The 22,277-nt window shown below is 36.1% G+C and overlaps 1 protein-coding gene across 7 annotated transcripts in view; it reads right to left on the reverse strand.

Moving 5' to 3' along the window:
• ACSS3 (acyl-CoA synthetase short chain family member 3) overlaps window positions 1–22,277 on the reverse strand; it is a 159,191-nt gene that overhangs the window by 28,317 nt on the left and 108,597 nt on the right. For all 7 annotated transcript variants that reach the window (XR_012121986.1, XM_073214804.1, XM_073214802.1 and 4 more), the window contains 4 exons: window positions 19,480–19,575; window positions 16,707–16,770; window positions 7,637–7,718; window positions 5,074–5,196 (listed from right to left, as the gene is read on the reverse strand). Coding sequence is in view for 6 of the 7 variants with exons in the window: in XM_073214804.1 (XP_073070905.1) it covers window positions 5,074–5,196; window positions 7,637–7,718; window positions 16,707–16,770; window positions 19,480–19,575 (365 nt within the window). In the remaining variant the exon portion in view is untranslated. The remainder of the gene's footprint in view (window positions 1–5,073; window positions 5,197–7,636; window positions 7,719–16,706; window positions 16,771–19,479; window positions 19,576–22,277) is intronic.

Raw genomic sequence — 22,277 nt, forward strand, 5'->3', positions numbered from 1 at the left:
CATCCAAAAGGGAAACAACAACAAATGTTGGTGAGGTTGTGGAGAAAGGGGAACCCTCCTATACTGCTGGTGGGAATGTAAATAAGTTCAACCATTGTGGAAAGCAGTATGGAGGTTCCTCAAAACACTAAAAATAGAAATACCATTTGACCCAGGAATTCCACTTCTAGGAATTTACCCTAAGAATGCAGCAGCCCAAATTGAAAAAGACAGATGCATCCCTATGTTTATGGCAGCACTATTTACAATAGCCAAGAAATGGAAGCAACCTAAGTCCATCAGTAGATGAATGGATAAAGAAGATGTGGTACATATACACAATGGAAAATTATTCAGCCATGAGAAGAATACAAATCCTACCATATGCAACAACATGGATGGAGCTAGAGGGTATTATCCTCAGTAAAATAAGCCAGGTGGAAAAATACAAGTACCGAATGATTTCACTCATCTGTGGAGTATAAGAACAAAAGAAAACTGAAGGAACAAAATAGCAGCAGACTCACAAAACCCAAGAAAGGTATAACAGTTACCAAAGGGAAAGGGACTGGGGAGGATGGGTGGGAAGGGAGGGAGAAGGGGGGGAAGAAGAAAGGGGGCCTTACGATTAGCATGTATAATGTGAGGGGGGTACGGAAAGGGGTGTGCAACACAGAGAAGACAAGTAGTGATTCTACAGCATCTTACTATGCTGATGGACAGTGACTACTGGGGTATGTGGGGGGGACTTGGTGAAGGGGGGAGTCTAGTGAACATAATGTTCCTCATGTAATTGTAGATTAATGATTCCAAAATATAAAAATAAAGAAAAAGAAAAAACTCAAAATAGAAATACCATTTGACACCAGAATCCCACTCCTTGGAATATCCCTAAGGAATACAACTTCCCAGATTCAAAAATACATATGCACCCCTATGTTTATTGCAGCACTTTTTACAATAGCCAAGATAGGGAAGCAACCTAAGTGTCCATCAGTAAATGAATGGATAAAGAATAGGCAGTACATATATACAATAGAATACTATTCAGCCATAAGAAAGAAAATCCTACCATTTGCAATAACATGGATGGAGCTGGAGGACATTATGCTCAGTGAAATAAGCCAGGCGGAGAAAGACAAATACCAAATAATTTCCCTGATTCGTGGAGTATAACAATGAAGCAAAACGGAAGGAACAAAATAGCAGCAGATTCACAGACTCCAAGAAGGGACTAGTGGTTACCAAAAGGGAGGAATGTGGGAGGGTGGGAGGGGAGGGAGGGAGAAGGGGATGGAGGGGTATTATGTTTAGTACACATGGTGTCGGGGATCACGGGGAAAACAGTGTAGCACAGAGAAGGCAAACGGTGAATCTGTGGCATCTCCCTACACTGATAGACAGTAACTGCATTAGGGTATGGGTGAGGACTTGATAATATGGGTAAATGTAGTAACCACAGTGTTTTTCATGTGAAACCTTTGTATATCTATAATTCCTTAATAAAAAATGTAAAAAAAAAAGAGTTGAGACACACAGGATTATCAGGCTCGTGGAGAGATTTTATTTACATAGCAAAGAGCTGGAGTTTAGATTTAGGCCATTAGGTTTCCAAGGAGATCCTTTGAGGTGGAGTGGAAGACAGCTTTCTCCTCCCTCTTTATAAGTAGAGAAAAATTCGTTTTCCTTGTCTCTCATCTATGCAATACCTAGGTATTTATGTTGGAAACTTCCAATAGGCTCTCATTTATTCACCTGGGGTAGGACGTGAGTTAATAGAGTGATGACATGCTTATTATTAGGAACTCTTTTTTTGACCCAGAACACCTCATTTACACATTCAAGATAAAATTAACAAAGATAAGTATTAAAAACCTAACAGTAACCATGGCTCAAGAATAAGGACAAGCACTCTTGGAATGAGTAGAAACAGAAGTTCCCAGCAAAGAAACAGAAGGTACAAAAATAAAAAAAAGAACTGAATGACTTAAAAGAAGGTAGAAAAGGAGATATGGAGGGAATGAAAAAGAGAAAAGGCATAAAGAAAACTAATGATAAATTGGTAGGCATAAATACAAATACATACATGCTTCATTTAAATGTAAATGGTCTAAAAATAGCATTTAAAACAGAGATGGTCAGAATGGATAAAAATAAAAACAAAACCACACTACAGGCTATTTGTAAGTCCACAAGGAACAAAATGATCCAGGCAGATTAAAAATGAAAGGATGGAAAAAGATAAATGGTTCAACCACTTTTCAAAAAAGATTTGTAATGACTATATCACTACCACACAGAGCCAACTTCAGAACAAGGAAAATCACCATAGATTTTTAAAAAATCAATATGTAAAAACAATAATATATTGTAACCAAGTAAGGTTTATCCAGCAATGCAAGGCTGAACAGCTGAAAATTAATCAACATAATTCACCATAATCAACACAATTCTTAAAAGAAAAGCCACATGGCCCTATCAATAGAAGCAAGGAGGCATTTGACAAATTTCAACATTCACTCCAGATTTAAAAAAAAAACTCATAAAATAAGGAATGGCAGGAGACATCCTCATCTAATAAAGGAAATCTACAAGGTAAAAGCATTCTTAATGGTAAGATACTGAATGCTTTTACCCTAAGATCAGGGACAAGACAAGGGTATCTGCCCTCAGCACTCTTATTCAATATCATACTGGAAGTTCTAGCCAGTTCAAGAAGGTGTGAAAAAGAAATAGAAGACATTCTGATTAGAAAGAAAGCAATAAAAGTATCTCTATTCACAGACATGATTGTCTACATAGGAAATTTCAAGGAATCCATACATTAAGCATCAATTCATAAAAGGGCAATAGTATTTCTACCCACTAGCAATGAAAATGTGGAAACTAATGTTTTTTAAAAATCTATTTACAATAGCTAAAAAAATTAAATACTTAGGTATAAGCCTAACAAAATATGTTCAGAATCTTTTTACTAAAAATTAGAAAACATCAACGAAACATATCCAAATTACCTAAATAAATGGAGATGTGACATAAAAAGTTCATGGATTGGAAATTCACTATAGTTCAGATATCAATTTTTCCCAAATGAATTTATAGATTTAACACAGCCCAATTAAAGTCCATGCAGGATTTATTTAAGTTTAGTATAGCTCATTCTAAAATATATATGGAAAGGTAAAGGAACTACAATATCTAAAGCAATTTTGAAAATGAAATGCAAATGTGCATAGTATTTAACTTAAAGAGATTCTATAAAACTACAGTATTAAGTCAGAATAGAATTGGTAATAAGACAAACATAGAGATAATTGGAACAGAAGAGATACCCTAGAAATAGACCCACTCAGATATTACCAACCAACTTTTCACAAGTGTGCAAAGGAATTCAGTGGAGAGAGGGCAGTCTCTGCAACATATTGGCTAGAACAATTGGTATCCATGTTAAAAAAAAAATGTCCTCAACCTACATCTTACACCATATACAAAAAAAAATAAGTCAAAACGTAAATGTAAACTGATATAAAATGTAAAACAATAAACTAAATGTAAAAAAAAACAATAAAATTCTTAGGTAAAAACAAAGGAGAAAATATTTATGACCTTGGGTCAGGGAAGAGTTCTTAGGTATGTCAAAATCATGATCTGTAAAAGAAAACAACTGTGAACTAGATTTCATCAACATGAAAAAGGTTTCTGCTCTATTAAGTACAGCTTTAAGAGAATAAAAAGACCAGCCACAACCTGGAAGATAGTATTTGCAAATCACATATCAGAATAAGGAATTGTATCCAGAATATCTAAAAAACTCTCAAAACTAAACAATAAATAAACAACCAAAATTTTTAAAGGGCAAATTTTAAAAGATATTTTACCAAAGAAGTTCTATGGATGACAAATAAACACATGAAATATGCCTAGTATCATTCATCATTAGAGAAAAGCATATTAAATCACAATGAGATACCATTACACACCTATTAGAATGGTTTAGAGGAAGAATGGGAAGAAATAGATAACTCAAACACTTCTTGTGGGAATATAAAATGACATGGCCACTCTGGGAAACAGTCTGAGAAGTTCTTATCAACCTAAGCATACACTTACCATGTAAGCCAAGAAACTAATTATAGGTATTTATCCTAGAGAAATGAAAACTAATTTTTGCACAAAAACCTGTTGGTGAATATATAATTCAACATTATTTATAACTGTCCCAAACTGGAAATAATACAAATATCCTTTAAGTGTACATGCATACAGAAACTGGTTTGTATATTTACACTATAGAATACTACACAGCAATGTAAAAGGACAAATTATTGATATATGCAACAACATGGATGGATCTCAATGTATAATTAAGTGAAATAACCCAGTCTCAGAAGAACACATGATGTGTTAATGCCATTTATATGACATTCCAGAGAAGGCAAAAACAGAGGAAGAGAGAAAAATCAGTAGTTACCATGGGTTATGGATGGAGAGGGTCAGAGTACAAAGATGCTGTTATGCGAGAATTCTCTGGCAATGTTCACTGTTTTCTGTTTCCTGTTTGTGGTGATGGTTACAAAAATCTATGTAAGTATAAAAACTCAGTATTGTACAGCAGAAAAGTGGATTTTACTCTATGTAAATGTGAAAAATGACAAAAGGTTTTAAAAAGTCTTCTGAGGACTTTAACTTGCATTGGAAGAAAACTCTCAGGATTTAAAGAGTACAATAAAATGTTTAAATTGCACACCACTTAAAGTCTATATGCAAACCTGGTTTATCAAGCACGAAAATAACTAAAAAACTAGAGGCAATCAAGTAGCAAGAATTAGAAGCCAATATATATAGGCTCCTCCATAAAAAATTAATTGATGTAAGTGCTTAAAATTCCTCACTACCACCCAGGTATGGATGGGAGAGTGTGGAGAACAAGATTTACTTGAGGAATGAGGTGAAAGACACTGGAGTAACCTAGTGTCTGCTTCAAATAAAGGGTATGGTAATTTGCCTGGTGCAATGACAACCTTGATATTTGCAGTTCTGTTCAGCTCTCTTCCTAAATACTACCTGGAATAGAAGATCAATATTCATCAATACCTCTTCAATGGCACCTGCAGAAATCCTGTGACCTGCAACATTGATTACATCATCAACTCGAGACATAACATACAGATAGCCTTCTTCATCCATGTAACCAGCATCCATGGTGTCATAGTATCCCTAAAATAAGAATAAATAATGTCTAATTAGCATGTATCATTCGGTAATACAATCATTTTAAGCTTGGCATAATATAAAATGTGATAGAAATGGATTTATTATGTGCATTGACTTTTTTTCTAGGCTATGGGATTAAATTCCTTCTGATTTTGATAGCTGACTACAACCTCTTTGCTCCTCTAACCACCAGTAATAAATTGAAATGTTCTTATATGTGTTCAAGTTAAAAGTTTGAACCTTGAGTTGTAAAGTTTAGGAACCTAATTTCTTTCTTTTAATGGAGAAGTAATAGCTCAATATTTCCAATACACTTTGGTTTTGCAAAGTAATTCTTTGATAGATTTCTTTAATTGTATTAATTTTTAAAAGCCTTAAAGTTCTATATGAATAATATAAAACAGAGCACTAGTTTATTAACATGAATTTGGATTGGACTCCAGCTTCAGTGAAATATAATAGTAAGTATGAAATTAAATTTTTAATAAACTGAAAGTAGCAGCCCATGTTCACTGGTCCAGGAGTCACATGGAATGAAGAATCAAGATTAAGAAGTAGAATCAAATAAATATTACTTCTTCTAATGTTTCTGAGTTATCTTTGTTTATGAGTGTGGGCTTTTTGACAAATCCAGGTGAGTTACTATTTGTGTTTCTTAATCTTCCTGAGATGCCATGTTATAGAATCCTGACCTGAGTATCGCCTTTTGAATAAGCCCACCCACCATCTCAGAGAGACCTAGGTGTCATCTTACCCAGGCTACAAGCATCCTCCGAGAGGACACGTCAGCAAGCCACAAGCCCACCTTTCCCTGATGCCTCCCCTAAAGAGCCCATCAAAAAACCCAGCCACAAAAAGCCTCTTTTCCTGTGAGACCCTTTTTTTCCTTTGTTCTGCTGGCCAGAGCAAAGGGGTCCCTCTCAAGTTTAGCAATAAACCTGCTTGGACTGTTGAGTTCACATTCCTTCTTATCCTTTCATCAATTCCCTCTTTTTCCTGTCACCATGTGTTCATCTGTTAAATGGGGTAATGAGCTACACTGTATAATGACATGGTGAATGTCAAGTAAAGAGGGCAGTCCCTCTTGCAGCATGAGCCCTCAGTAAATTGCAGCTCCTACCACACCTGTCACTGTTGCCATTACTGTTAGAGAGACAATCTAGAGAGTGGCTAAAGAGCATGGACTCTGGAGTCAGACTACATGGGTTCAAATGTCAGCTCCATCATTTCTAAGCTATGGGCAAGTTACTCAACCCTGCCCTTTGATGAGAAGTTTGAGGTCATGGTAACAAGGCATAGTATAGAATCACTGCATAAAGTTAATCCTAAACTGGGGCTTTGAAGGAGCTCTCAGTGTTAAAGATGATCATGTGAAGACCACATGCACATATTATTTGCCATTGACAAGTTGTAATTAATCTTGCCAGTACTCTGATGATTTAACTGTGGCCCATTAAGCAGATAGATTGGGCTGACTAGAGTCAGGCATACTGACAAATCTTCCCTTCCATACTCCCTGGGGGGCATGTTTAATTTTAGCTACGGAGGTCATTCAACTCAGTCTTTTTCTAAAGGCAGCTATTTTAATTTCTGTCATTTGTCTTGTTGATGAGGTTAGCTGTCCTTCACTCACGAATAATAAAGATAAAATGCTAAATACTTAAGACTAATTTTTTAATGAAATTCTGTCATTCATTTTTTTTTACTTGGTACATAATGAGGACCAAGGTCTCTCTCAAAGAAAGAAAAGGACAGCAAAAAGACAATGGGGGGAGCAGATGTGCATTATCAATAAAGCTCTATTACAGACACAAACACATGATGTGGCATGGTGACGAGCAAATGACAAAATTGAAAACAGGAAGACACTTCATTATTTGGGGCACTGGAACTTGGGCTTTGGGCACCCTGTCTCTATCTGTATTTTAAATAGAATTTTAAAGAAAAAGCTAAGATAACATTCAGTAGAGAATGTCAAAAATAGGAAAAGGAATGGAAAAATACAAATTCAGGGCAAAAATATTGCTCATATAAGCAGGGATAGAGATTAAGGGGTCCTAGTGACAGTGTAAATTCTGATCAGGTGCTCCCAGTCTGAGCAGAGGAACTCAGGGGAAGGAATAATATAAAAAGTCCAAAAAATGTTTTAATTTAATGACAAAAAAAAATTCCTGATATTGGGTGCTGTTAAATTCCAGGAAAATCTGCTAAGAGAAACTGAGAAATTTCTGTGTTCAGAGACTAATAAAAATAAATACAAAAATGACTTATTTAAACAAGTGTCGTGTTGGCGTTCTTGTTCCTGAGATCTAGACACAGGTCTAGATAACCTTTAAAAGTTGCTTTGTTATCTGTGATTCTAGGATCAAACTGATCAACTTAATTGTAAATAACTATAGAGAAGTACTTAATAAGGTTAAAAAAAGTATAATTAAGTTCTTACAGGAAACTTCTCAAAGTATAAATGCTTGAATGCTTCCTGATTCTTCCAGAGTCCTGAGAAAGCCCCAGGTGGTAATGGCAACCTTATATAAAAACAGAACAGTTAGAATTATGATGAAAGTGAGGATAAAGACAGATTGACTAGAATAGTTTTCCAGTGTGATGGATAATTGCAATTCAAATCCCATGTTAAAGTGCAACCCCTAAATCTACCCGACAGATCCTGTCAACTGAAGCGGAAGTAGCAGACCATGACATAGCAGAGTCACTGAGGGGCACAACTGTAGCTTCCGGAAAGGGTGCAAAATGTACACACCGTTGGCATTCAAATACTGATTAGCAACAGTCATTTTTCAATAAAAAGCACAACATTCTGCAAAAAGGAACCAAAAAAATGCATCAGCAAATTACATTTTAGGAGAAATATCCTTCCACCATAGGCAGGTAAATTTGTTATTTTTGAAGTACCAAGGTACCAACTGCTACCTTTGCCTGTCTATGTAACGGTGCTCCAATGCAGCACCCCATGGACAATCTTACCTTCACAATCAATCTGCCTCCCCACCCTGGGAATTCCTTCTCACTACTACCTCTTCTATTCTTCCTTTTCATGACAGCCCAACCCATGAGATTTCTCACTCCTATGAACACATGGAGCCACTTCATGCAGGTTTAATGATGGAACAGTATTTGTAACAGCATCTCTATAGTTTTATTACAGATTACAAGATGTTTGATATGCATTTTATGTAATTATGTAAGGTCCAGAAATGCAGGCCTCCTTAAAAAAAGTATGCCTAGCAAGGGAGGACCCCTAGACATGGCTAGACGTGGTGGATATGGACAACCATGACTGGGTGGCCAATCCCACTTTGTAACAGCATTTTCTTGCTGACACAATGTGTGAATACAATTCAGGAAGGAGAAATTCAAAGCCAAACACCATTGCTAAGGAAGGAGAAAAGAAAGGCAATTGAATAAAAACAGCAAAAACAAAATCAAAGATGTATGAGAAATAGGAGAAACTCCTACTTTAGGAGCCACCAGATTCAACATGGTCAAATGAAGGGCAAATTTAGTTTGAAAGTGAATCCAACAGAGGACCTATAATTTAGTAAGGGGCATATAATGGTCTTAATGAAAAGCAGAAGAGAGGTTTACAGAATTGGAAGTATTTGTGCTTTTTATATATATATACATACATACACACACATACACATATATAAAAAGTGTGATTATATATATGAAAAAAAACATGTGAGACTAGAAGCAATAAGCCCTAGAAAGCAGTTAGGTATATATGAGCCAGAGCAGAACTTTTTTTGCAGAACCCCAAAAGAACCCCTTCTCTTGCTAATATCCTAATGGGTATTCTAGATTAAATTAGATTAAATGCAGTTCTTCTCTCTGGAATAGTGGGTGCGCTGCGGCTTTCTCTGAAATTATAGAAAAAGAAAACTTTTTTTCTGTAGTTACAGTAACATACAAATACATAAATACATTGGCCTGGGAGGAAGGAGGGAAAGACATGAAAATGCTAAGAAATATGCTGGTCAGTCTGTACTCATCCTGCAAATCTAAGATAAAACATTACCACCCCGTGACACTTTTCCCAACTCTCCCAAACAGAATGAAAGGAGGACTTTTGTTACAATCCATCCAGTTGCGAATCAGAAGGTTGGGAACGCCCTTTCCAAAGAGACCACCCTAAGGGGACGAGGAGCGCCCGCGCATGCGCGTGGAGTAGTGAAGAGTGGGATCGGCGTGCTGACAAACCCTTAGGTAGCTAAGAAAGGAAGAGAATGTCCATCGCCAGGGACCGTAACACATTCCTGGCCAACCTAAAGTGTAAAACTCTTAGATGCCTCCAATCCCACAGAGGATGGTCCATTTTCATGGTTCCCTCAGGAATCCCCATGGTAACAGAAAGAGAGGACATAATTCCTGTTCCCTAGAGAATTCTGGAATTAGTTCCCAATTATGCACTCCCAGTATTTTCTTTGGGGTATTAGGCTTTACTTGGGATTTTCATATGAAGCTACTTTTCATCTCCCCCAAAAGAGTCTGATTAGGCCATAATTTCTTTCTCTCTGGACAGACAAAAGATTGGGTAATAAATAAGAGTTCTAGCTATGAAATTATTAATGATGTTTAGACCCCCGTGTCTAAAATGAGGATAATAACTGCCCCACCTCACAGTGTTGTTGTAAGGCTAATAAAAGACCATACCAAGATCCGTGTATGAGAAAAGGTACAGGATGACGACTGTGTGACATTCTTGGTTTTCCTCGGAGCACACACGAGTGAGAAGAAAGCTGTCCCGACCATTTCCCAGGACGGCAGCTGAGTGACTCAGTCACTCCTGCAAGGCCGTAAAGATGTGAACAAACACCAGTAAAGACCAAGGGCTCCATACTTGGAAGCTGAGAGACTGTCAGGCACCAGCGTAAAAGCCACCAGACAATGCCCATGCTCGCTCAGGCCCCATCACTGCCTGCAGGGCACAGGCCCACGGGACACTGCCAGTGGCCGTTCAAGAGCAGCAACAGGAAATGGTCAGAGAAAAATGTACGCGCGTGAGGAAGGCCTTTCATTTCATTTCGTTTGTTTTTGTTTTTTTAGAAAACCGAATACTGTGGAAAAGATTTATTACTCTGTCTAGGTTAGCAGCCAATGAACTATTGGCTACTTGTTACAGTAGCCAGAAACCTCTGGCTTTAATAACAGCACTGTGGTCCCCAGAAAGGCAATTTCTCTTATAATTTCCTTTCATGCTCTGCTCTCTATTGCCTGGAAATTTCTGACTCATAGTTTTGTTTCTGCACATTAGAGCTCTGGATGCAATTGCAGGAGAACATCCTAAAATTCATGAACATTTTGTATTCATAGCAATTCAGATACTATAACCTTCCCACTAAATAAAACTGCCTAGGGCAAACGGTTTCAAAATCAAAGGAATTTTCTAACATCCATGCAGACATGCAAGTTTTCTCTTCTACTAAAAAGATAAACCCTATGAAAGCAAGGAATCTACAAAACCTATGGGATTCATGCTTTTTACACCCTAGGGTCTACAGTCGTTTAAGAATTACTAAAATGTAGTTCTTCTAGTTCAAGATGCTCAGAAAGGCAAAGCAGTGATTTCTACAAAGCTTTAACAAAAGGGGTGAAAAAAACCCACAATGGATCAAAACGTTTTTTCAAAATTTGCATATAACACTGTTTCTGATTTGGGGGTGAATCATCTTACTATGATAAAATGAATCATTACACTTATCTCATAAAAGATGGAAATATAATCCTAGCTCTAGATTTTAAAGAAACTGCCAAAGATAGTTTCCAATGTTATTTATACTGTTCATAACAGATTTTATAGTGAAACAAAGAGCTATACCCATACTTATAAAAAAAATAAAAAAACAAGTCTGGGAATAAAACCATAGGAATCATCAATTTTTTAATTGACTTCATAATAGTTTGAGCCCCATACATTTCAAATTCTCCATGCAGAGTCTCCCCTCTATTATTATAGTAATTATATTATGAGTATAATTAATGAGCATAAATTGCATTAGGGAATACTACTTTTCAAAGAATAGTTACTATATAAGAATAGTTATTATTCAAAGAATAATAACAAGTGTTATTATACAAAGTAATAAAGAAAAGCATGGGCATGAATAATCAAGGAGAATGGACATGTGTCTCTTTGACCAGGTATCACTCCTAGTGGTGGCTCTGATGACAGGCTCAGTTTGAAGTCCCTCATGGACCCTAGTCACTCTTATTACTGGTGGCCTCACCCAATATTCCTCCGAAGATAATAAAACATAACAATACACCATCTAACCTAGAATATTTCCTGAAAGAAAAGTTAAAATTTTGTTTTTGAAATGATTTGGCAAGAAGCCCCACATTTAATTTACCATTCATTATTGTGTTTCTTGGCAATCACTGTACATATTCAGGAATTGTGGGAAGTGAGAAAATACAACCTAAATAAAATGAAAAACTTATGAAGACTAAATTTACAGTGAAGTTATTATGGTGTTAATTTTATAGCTATTTAATTAAATGTGTTCACTTTCATTATAAATTTCTCAAGTTTGGGGATCAATATATTTCTTAAAAGCTAGAATCTCAGGTATTTCATAGACCCTGAACACCATCCATGTATAATCCCTAATCAAACACCTTTTACAGGCCACCAAGTTGTTTTAGGGGCCCACCTGGCTGATCTCTGGAAAGAACCTTATTTAGTTTCACTGTTAACTTTAGGGAGGAATCAGAGTCCATTGCATAGCATAATATATTGTATCCTAAAATAATTTATATAGAAATATCAGAATCACAGACCTGTACAATAAATTCCTTGTTTAGGAATACAGAGAGAAGAACATCATTTGAATTGGTAACTATCTAAACCACAGAATGCTTTATGGCAACTGTGCTACTTCCTAAGATTTTGAAGTAACATTAATGGCTACAAGAAAAATATAACTTATATGCGCTATTGCTATATTTTATTATTTTTGAATGGATGTAGGGCAACGCTATTAATGATTACAGTGACAAAATGCACCAAATGCCACCTCTAGGACCTTACAGGAGTTGTTTTATGAAATAGATGACTCACTTAGAGTTAGGAATTTATGTAAAAAGGTTATATAATGAAAAGACACTATATCATCCACCACGTAAACAAAAAGGACAAAAACCACATGATCATCTCCATAGATGCTGAAAAAAACATTTGACAAAATTCAACATCCATTCATGATAAAAACTCTCAACAAAATGGGTATAGAGGGCAAGTACCTCAACATAATAAAGGCCATATATGATAAACCCACAGCCAACATCATACTGAACAGGCAGAGGCTGAAAACTTTTCCTCTGAGATCAGGAACAAGGCAGGGATACCCACTCACCCCACTATTATTTAACATAGTACTGGAGGTCCTAGCCACAGCAATTAGACAAAACAAAGAAATACAAGGAATCCAGATTGGTAAAGAAGAAGTTAAACTGTCACTATTTGCAGATGACATGATATTGTACATAAAAAATCCTAAAGACTCCACTCCAAAACTACTAGAACTGATATCGGAATACAGCAAAGTTGCAGGATACAAAATTAACACACAGAAATCTGTGGCTTTCCTATACACTAACAATGAACCAACAGAAAGAGAAATCAGGAAAACAACTCCATTCACAATTGCATCAAAAAGAATAAAATACCTAGGATTAAACCTAACCAAAGAAGTGAAAGACCTATACCCTGAAAACTATAAGACACTCTTAAGAGAAATTAAAGAGGACACTAACAAATAGAAACTCATCTCATGCTCTTGGCTAGGAAGAATTAATATTGTCAAAATGGCCATCCTGCCCAAAGCAATATACAGATTTGATGCAATCCCTATCAAATTACCAGCAACATTCTTCAATGAACTGGAACAAATAGTTCAAAAATTCATATGGAAACACCAAAGACCCCGAAAAGCCAAAGCAATCCTGAGAAGGAAGAATAAAGTGGGGGGGATCTCACTCCCCAACTTCAAGCTCTACTACAAAGCCACAGTAATCAAGACAATTTGGTACTGGCACAAGAACAGAGCCACAGACCAGTGGAATAGAATAGAGACTCCAGACATTAATCCAAACATATATAGTCAATTAATATACAATAAAGGAGCCATGGACATACAATGGGGAAATGACAGTCTCTTCAACAGATGGTGCTGGCAAAACTGGACAGCTACATGTAAGAGAATGAAACTGTATCACTCTCTAACCCTATACACAAAAGTAAATTCAAAATGGATCAAATACCTGAATGTAAGTCATGAAACCATAAAACTCTTAGGAAAAACAATAGGCAAAAATCTCTTGGACATAAACATGAACGACTTCTTCATGAACTTATCTTCCTGGGCAAGGGAAACAAAAGCAAAAATGAACAAGTGGAATGATATCAAGCTGAAAAGCTTCTTTACAGCAAAGGCACCATCAATAGAACAAAAAGGTACCCTACAGTATGGGAGAATATATTCATAAATGACAAATCCGATAAAGGCTTGACATCCAAAATATATAGCTCACATACCTCAACAAATAAAAAGCAAATAATCCAATTAAAAAATGGGCAGAGGAACTGAACACAGTTCTCCAAAGAAGAAATTCAGATGGCCAGCAGACACATGAAAAAATGCTCTGCATCGCTAGTTATCAGAGAAATGCAAATTAAAACCATAATGAGATATCACCTCATACCAGTAAGGATGGCTACCATCCAAAAGACAAAAACAAATGTTGGTGAGGTTGTGGAGAAAGTGGAACCCTCGTACACTGCTGGTGGGAATGTAAATTAGCTCAACCATTGTGGAAAGCAGTATGGAGGTTCTTCAATAAGCTCAAAATAGAAATACCATTTGACCCAGGAATTCCACTTTTAGGAATTTACCCTAAGAATGCAGCAGCCCAGTTTGAAAAAGACAGATGCACCCCTATGTTTATCGCAACACTATTTACAATAGCCAAGAAATGGAAGCAACCTAAGTGTCCATCAGTAGATGAATGGATAAAGAAGATGTGGTGCATATACACAATGGAATATTATTCAGCCATAAGAAGAAAACAAATCCTACCATTTGCAACAACAAGGATGGAGCTAGAGGGTATTATGCTCAGTGAAATAAGCCAGGCGGAGAAAGACAAATGCCAAATGATTTCACTCATATGTAGAGTCAAACAAAGAAAAACTGAAGGAACAAAACAGCAGCAAAATCATAGAACCCAAGAATGGACTAACAGTTACCAAAGGGAAAGGGACTGGGGAGAATGGGAGGGAAGAGAGGGATAAGGGTGGGAAAAAGAAAGGGGGTATTACGATTAGCATGTATAATGTGGGGGGGGTGCATGGGGAGGGCTGTGCAACACAGAGAAGACAAGTAGTGATTCTACAACATCTTACTATGCTGATGGACAGTGACTGATGGGGTTTGTGGGGGAGGACTTGGTAAAGGGGGGACCCTAGTTAACATAATGTTCTTCATGTAATTGTAGATTAATGATAACAAAAGAAAAAAGAAAAAAAAGACACTGTTACGGTGCTCTCAAAAACCATGTGTTTCCCTAGACAAGTTAAATATCCATCCATCATCTTTTTCAGATTATTACTTCCTGTAGCTAGCCCTTCCCCCATAACTAATGTTTTTCCTCTAAGAGGTCAGATTTTAACCAACTCTAGGTTAATATGGTTTCTGACTCAAAAAATATGAATATACCAATATTTAATGTTTCCATCTTGCCAACAAGATGTCTTAAAATTTAAACTTTAACAAAAACGTAATATAGTGTTTATGTTTATATATTTACTGATAATGTGAGAATCTGAGAGTGATTGTATCATAACATATACTTCCTCTATGAACTTTTTGTAAGCTTAAAGTATTTCTACTGAAGAAATACATTATTTTTTAAATTTGTTTTTCACTTAATTTTCAGAGTTTAAAATGTTGTATTAACCTGAGGCAATCTTGTACCAATCTGAGAATGCCAAGTTATAAAAATTCTTTTAAATACTTGGGAAAAATAAAAAAGAAAGAAATCCTTTCATTTGCAGCAACATGGATGGTCCTAGAGGGTATTATGCTAAGTGAAACAAGCCAGGTAGAGAAAAACAAATACCATGAGATTTCACTTATTTGTGGAATATAAAAACAAAACAAAACAAAATGAACAAAATAGCAGTAGATTCATAGACACTGAGAAGTGACAGGTGGTTACCATGGGGGAGGGTTTGGGGTGGGAGTGGGAAGGGTAAGGGGGATGAAGGGGCACAAAAATTCTCAATCATAATATATGTTGGTCACAGGGTATGTGGTATATAGCATGTATATGTACAAGGTAGTACAGCATGGAGAATATAGCCAATGATTCTTTAACATCTTCCTATGTTGACAGATAGTAACTATACTAGTTGGGGTGAGTAGGATTTAGTAAAATGGGTAACTGCTGAACCATTGTGTTGTATGTTTGAAACCAATATAAGATTGTATATCAAGTATACCTCAATACAAATTTAAAAATAAATAACTAAATAATTGGGAAAACAAATCTTTAAGGCTTGACATACAATGTTCTTTATTTACAGCATCTCATTCTACCACATTCTACTTCTTAAACCAACCATATCCATAAAGATGCCAATATCATGCTAATCAGAGGCACTAAAGCAATCTATATCATTATTAAAATGTCATGCTGTGGCCTGCCAACCTAATCAATTTCCATTTCAATTCCCAATAACATATCACTTTCAAAGTATTGATTTAATCAAAATAAATTTGAGTATTCTCACTTCAAAGCTTGGCACTTTTGTCTGTCAAATGAATGGTATGTTAGCAAGGAATTATGGTACTTGATGAGACAGGGATTTTGTTATGCTATTTGACCCAGTAAATACATTTTTAGAAATCTATTCACTACTATAGTAATTATCTGAAAAGGAGAAAAGACAACACAAAGAAGATGTTCAGCACAGTATTATTTATAATCACAAGTATGCCAGAAAGACTAAGAGGGCTAGAATGGAGAGAAAAATCTTTAAGAGCCAGAATAAAAGTAAAAAATGTCCATGACACAAGATGTAGGAAAAAAAACCAACAAACTGAATTGTTTCAACAATCTAAAATGCCTGTCAAAAAGTGGAAAGTCATATATATTACACAATAATCAGTATATCACTGAAGGCTGGCAGTGTAGAAACTTTAGTTTATATTTTTGGTATTTAAATTACTTCTGTATCTATGCATTACTTACATAATCAGAAAAAGTTATTAAAAAGATGCAAGACTAACCATTTAAAAAATTGTATCTAAACGTGTTCTACTTTATGGGACTTCCATTTTAAATTATAAGAGTTGGCACTATGTAATTTCAAACAATATCAAGCTTATTCTGCAACCTCTCTACTAGTAATATCACTGCAACTACTCCATTTTTTTTCTTAATATTATATACCAATTCTTGTGCTTTGAAATAGTGTTACAAATTTTGCTTACTTAACCACAATATTTCCTAAACACCGAGCCTTCAGTTTTTGCATGTTGTCATCCAATATCATAACTGCAAAGTAAAATATAAATAAATAAATAAAATGCATAACCTCGAAGCTTTAATGTTTCCACATATTCTATGTTCAACCCCCACAAACACATCTCACAAAAAATATGAACAGCACCTGCTTTTGATTCCTGACAAGATCATGAGTTTTCATTCAGAATCTCCCTTAAGTAAAGATATCATATTTTAAACATGCTGATCATTTCATAACCTATGTTTATATCCATTTAAACACATTCTTGTATTTTATAAAAAACAAAAATATGTTTGGCTTTTCAAAAGTTAAAGGAACATAGTTTTAACATACACTAAAAAAAGACTTCAAATAATAAAATTAAAGTATTTAAAAGCTTTGTCAAATCACTATGTTGTACACCTGAAACCACTATAATATTGCATATCAACTATATTTCAGTATATATATATATATATATATTTCAATATAAAATTACTGACAGCACAGTTCAAAATCCACTTGAGCCATAAAGGTCAATTTAACCTTCCCAAATATTATTCCAATGCTTTCTGTGTTATACTGCTAAAATCCTGGAAGATTTTAGATGATCACAGCTTGTATCCATGTTCAGTAACCGTTCATGCAAACTCTAAGTAAGGATATATAGCCATGTTTTAAGCTTTATAGATCCATTATGTGACTTCATCCATCCAGGTTATTCTACTGAAAGAAGCAATAAGTAAAGAAGAATATTGTCCCCAGAAAAAAGTTAATTGTTTCCATGTGTTTCCAGGACACTTTATTTAAATTTCTACTCTCACAATTACTTGTGATGTAGGTATCTGTCTCTTACTGGACTGGGAATTCATTAAGAGTGGAGGTAATTCATCATTGTTTCCCCAAATGCCAGTGGTCAATGTACTATATGCTCCTAAACTGGTTCTATTAGTCCTTCCTTCAGTTTCTCTACCTAAAAAGTGGGTGTAAGTTGGTACACAGTGTTCATGGAGTTGGTACAAGCATAACCTAAAAAATAAATAAATAAATAAAGTGGCAAGCTTTCATAAGGTACTCAAGGAATGTGAAATTGTTACATTACCCTGAATGGTTTTCACACAAAAATGGTCTCCTTTCCTTTTCCAAAAGGACACTGGTTTTTTATTAAAATGTTGAACATTACATTATGCTTTTGAATCTCTGAATAACCACAAAAACATAAAAATCATGAGTCATAGTCACTCCTTCCGTGGTTATAATACCTTAGCTCTAAAGTTTAACCTCTGCTATCTGTAAGCCAAGGCTTTCAGACAGTAAGAAAACTTCTGTACAGAAATTCCATGAGGCATCAAAGATTAACTCTTTCTTACAACTGGATATAAAAACAGTGCTGAAATACTGAAAGGGAAATGTGTTTAACATCTCCCACAATCATCAGCTCCTAAAAATGGCTCAACACAAAAGCAATTTTTTTTCTGATAAAAGGAGTACAGATGACAGAACTGTTAAAAAGGAGGATTTAACTTAAACTGGGATTGCACTTAAACTGGGCTCACCTTCCCATGCCTGGAGAAGTCACTGACTTCACAGAATATCTATTCCTGCCTTTCAAAAACCTTAAGTGTCTTTTTGTAAATATATCTGGCAGGCAAAGGCAAATGAACCATGTTTCCCTAACTGGTCATTGTCCTAGAAGGAAAATACAGTATTTTTATATTAAAAAAGCAAAAGACAGAGTTTTAAATTTTATAATTTACATGCAAATAGTAATCCAATGCAGGAATCATATTCTGCCCCTGAAGCTAGGTTTTCCTCAAAAATCTATGAAGCTAGATTGTGTGACCTTACGCAAATAACATAACATTATTATTATTATATGCCTCATTTTCCTTGTCTGAAAATCAATGTGTAAGCCTAAATTGAGTCAGTTCACTGGGCTCCTCTGAAACACCGGTAACACTGACTGGCTGAGACTTAGGTTGTTCTTTCTACTGGCAGGTATTTGTGGTGACTTTATTGTGTGACATCACAACACAGCAACCCTATGAAGCCTATAAATTATTCCCATTTAGAAAGAAGGAAAATGAATGTCTGAAAATTAGGTGACCCATACAAATTATAAAGCACAAGGACATTACTGAACTATTATAATCGATATAAAAAAGATATTGTATCTCATTGTTACATACCCCTAACACAGATGCAATGATTTTTCTCCAGAATTCTCACCTTTTATGTTTATTTTTAGCCAACAAGGTTCAAAAACCTTACCATCACTCCTAAGTTAAAAGGTAGCTTATATAATGGGAAAAAAACCCTGCAACTTTTGTAACAAGCAAGCAAACAAAACAACCCACAATGGTTTGCCTTTTGTTCAAAACCTAACCAGCTGTGTTACCTTAGGAAAGGGATTTAGTCTCTCCAGCCACCAGTTAATTCACCTCTAAAATGGCAATAATATCTCTGAATCAAATACACCTCAGCATTAAATGAAACGATGCCTTATAAATAATATTATTTTCTTGGTTATCGCAAACATTTAGAACATGTCCATGGAAGTCTACAATCTTACTTTTGATGAGATTGGCTAATAACAAAAATTCAGGCATTCATTTTTGATAGAAGGTAGTTATTCAATCAAATACTTACTAAGAACTCAGTATACTTCATGCCATACAATTCACATTAGACACAGAAAAATGCCATATTTATTAGCATTACATTTACAGATACATCAAATAGTCACAGCCATTTCTCACCATTGTATCCTGGAACACTTTTTCCTGCTTGTCCTGGAGGAGGTGTTTTAGAATTACCTAATCCCATGCACGATGCTGTAATTGGGGATCCAGTCTCTGGAGAATAAAAAATATATTATTTATCATTTAATGTTTCAGCCAGAGAGCATGACGCTTCTTTAGTGCATGCACTGCCCCTCTTCCCCCAGTTTGTCCCATGAGGACTAGAATACTGCAAATGTGTTACTTAAATGAAAAGAAGTCCAGTCATTTATGCCATATCTATACTTTAAGAACTAAAGTACAGATACACATATTTATAATAATATATACAGTAGTGCTACTTTTAAAGAAAAGAATGTCTTCTCTAGTGTTCTCAGTTGTAGATTAGCAGGCATGAAGAATGGAAAATTGTATGACTTCGAGGGTTTTACAACATGTTAAAATCTAAATGATCTCTAGAAAAGGTGCTTTCTCTTGACTGACCTGAAGTTATTTATGATGGCAACTAACATCTATGTGCAAAACATTTCCTCTATTTATAGATTAGTCTCTGGTGTAAGTAACCCAAAGATTTTTTTAAATATGTGAATAGTGTTACACTCTAATACTTAAAGAACACACTTGCCTAGACCTTGTATCTGAAACTGAATTTACCAAGGCTTTATCAAATTGCTGTAATCTGTTGTTCTGGACTTCCGGAAGGCCCAAAACAGTAAGACATTTGCATTGATTATTTCATCAAGAACAGATACTTATCCACAATTAGCCTGCATTGATTAACAAAAATCTTTGGTTTGTTTTCTGTCTCAGGTTGTAACAGTCAGCAGCTTTATTATATGCAGCTATTACATGATAACCATACATTCTGGAAATGATTATTTTTCATGGAGAAAGGCATTTGTTATTATTGGTAAATACAAGCTTAAAGATAACAGAATCTTTTAAATATGAGATTTGTATCAGGATAGGGCACGGATAGTGAAAAGTTTTAAAACTACTGGCTTAATTTTATACATACAAACATACACCCAAGGGGTAATCCAAAATATTAAAAGTATCTATATTCCTCAGGACGCAGAATGTATCCCTTCCAATGTGGTCTCTGCCAGAATTTATCATACATTTCTATCACCTTAGAATGACAGGAATAATTTACTACTGTTGTTTACTTTCCAGAGTAGTTCAGTTTATTATTCACATTTTATGACTGGTGGCTCAGCTGACATCAGTAACAGAAGACGGACTCTTGAACATTCACACACAGTTCCTAAGTCACAGTCCAGTGCTTCACGTGCTGAGCCATCTGGTCACTGCTGAGGAGGACCAGCATTGCTGCTGTTCAACAAAGAATTCTCACATGTGGTCAAATCATGATGGGAATCGGGCCAGTATTTTACAAAATGGCATTCCATCAGTCATGCAATATCGCTTTCTACTCTCCCGAGTGCACAACCAAAGCATGGGGGCACATCCACATGTTTGAAAGGGGTAACAGCATTTTTCTCTTTGCTTTTTTTTTTTAATACATTACCTTATTTTATTCAAATAAGTCTGATCACACATGGTCTAAGAACACTCAAATATAAACCAAATATAAACAGATGTTAAAGACCGGTCTTCAACCATTATAGCTGATGATGCCATGCTTGCCTATGATCTTAGCAACGTAAAACCATGTACACACCCCAGTGGCCGCCAAATATTTCAGCAGAGCTTCCTTAATTGTGAGCCATTTGAAGCTACCAGTTTAAGCACTCTTCAGTATTTTTTTCAAGCTCTGAAGATCTGTAGGGATCTCAGGAGTGGGTAGAGGAATCAGCTCAACCTTGGGAGTACTAAATTGTGGCCAATCGAGGCTTGGACTAAGTCACAGCGGGGTTTACCAGCATCAGGGCCTTCTCCGTGTGGTTACTAAGTGGCCCATGGTTTCAGGATAGAAAGTCCATTACCCTGAATGGTGGTCCAAATGTCCCCTTTGCTTTTTAAAGATTGTTTAAATACTTGCTTCACATTCTTGAAAACCGAGGGGAGAGAGAGGAGTGGAGATGACAGGAAACATCCCTGGGTAGTGAGGTACTTTAGGAAGGTACCAAACAAGGCGAGAACTGGGACAGAAGCGGCTAGGACACAGTTGGAAAGGAGCAATACCCTGCAGGATGCCTCTGTTCCCCCTCTGGCCCTGCTGGGAAGCAGCAGCTAAAGTGGACCTGCTATTTTATGGTGTATCTTATCAAGGGGACCCCAATCATCTAAAGTTCAAACTCTACATTTTTTAACATTGACTTTACTCTGATATTCATTTAGGGATTAGAAAAAGAACTAAAGAACTGCTGATAGTGACAGGCAAAGGGTACAATCACACAAAATGACAGTTTCTAGGACTTTCTAAGCATAATATGGAGACATAGGACACCAGTGGTTTGGTACAGAAACTTTGGTTTTCTCTCTTTATGCCTTTGGCCATCCTGAGAGCCAAGAACGATCCCCCTACACCATGAGCACGTGTATATGTGCCCAGGCCTGCAGGCACGGAGACTGTGCCAGCTATGCCATGGGCACATGCACGTGTGCCCAGGCCTGCAAGTACAGAGACTGTGCCAGCTGTGCCACGGGTGGAATGGGCTTCCGGCGTGGAGAAGCCCCCAGGCATACGGCAGTCCTTAACCAAACTTCTAAGGACTCCCCAGGCCCCATTTGAAAGATTTCTATAAGCACATCTGCTTTACACTGCCCAGACTATAATTAAGTGGCTAGCAGTTATCTAGGGAGACAGGAAATCCAGATGTCACATGGAGACTGGGAAATAGCTGCATTAA

Source organism: Manis javanica, chromosome 10 (assembly GCF_040802235.1).
Source record: "Manis javanica isolate MJ-LG chromosome 10, MJ_LKY, whole genome shotgun sequence".
Lineage (NCBI taxonomy): Eukaryota > Metazoa > Chordata > Mammalia > Pholidota > Manidae > Manis > Manis javanica.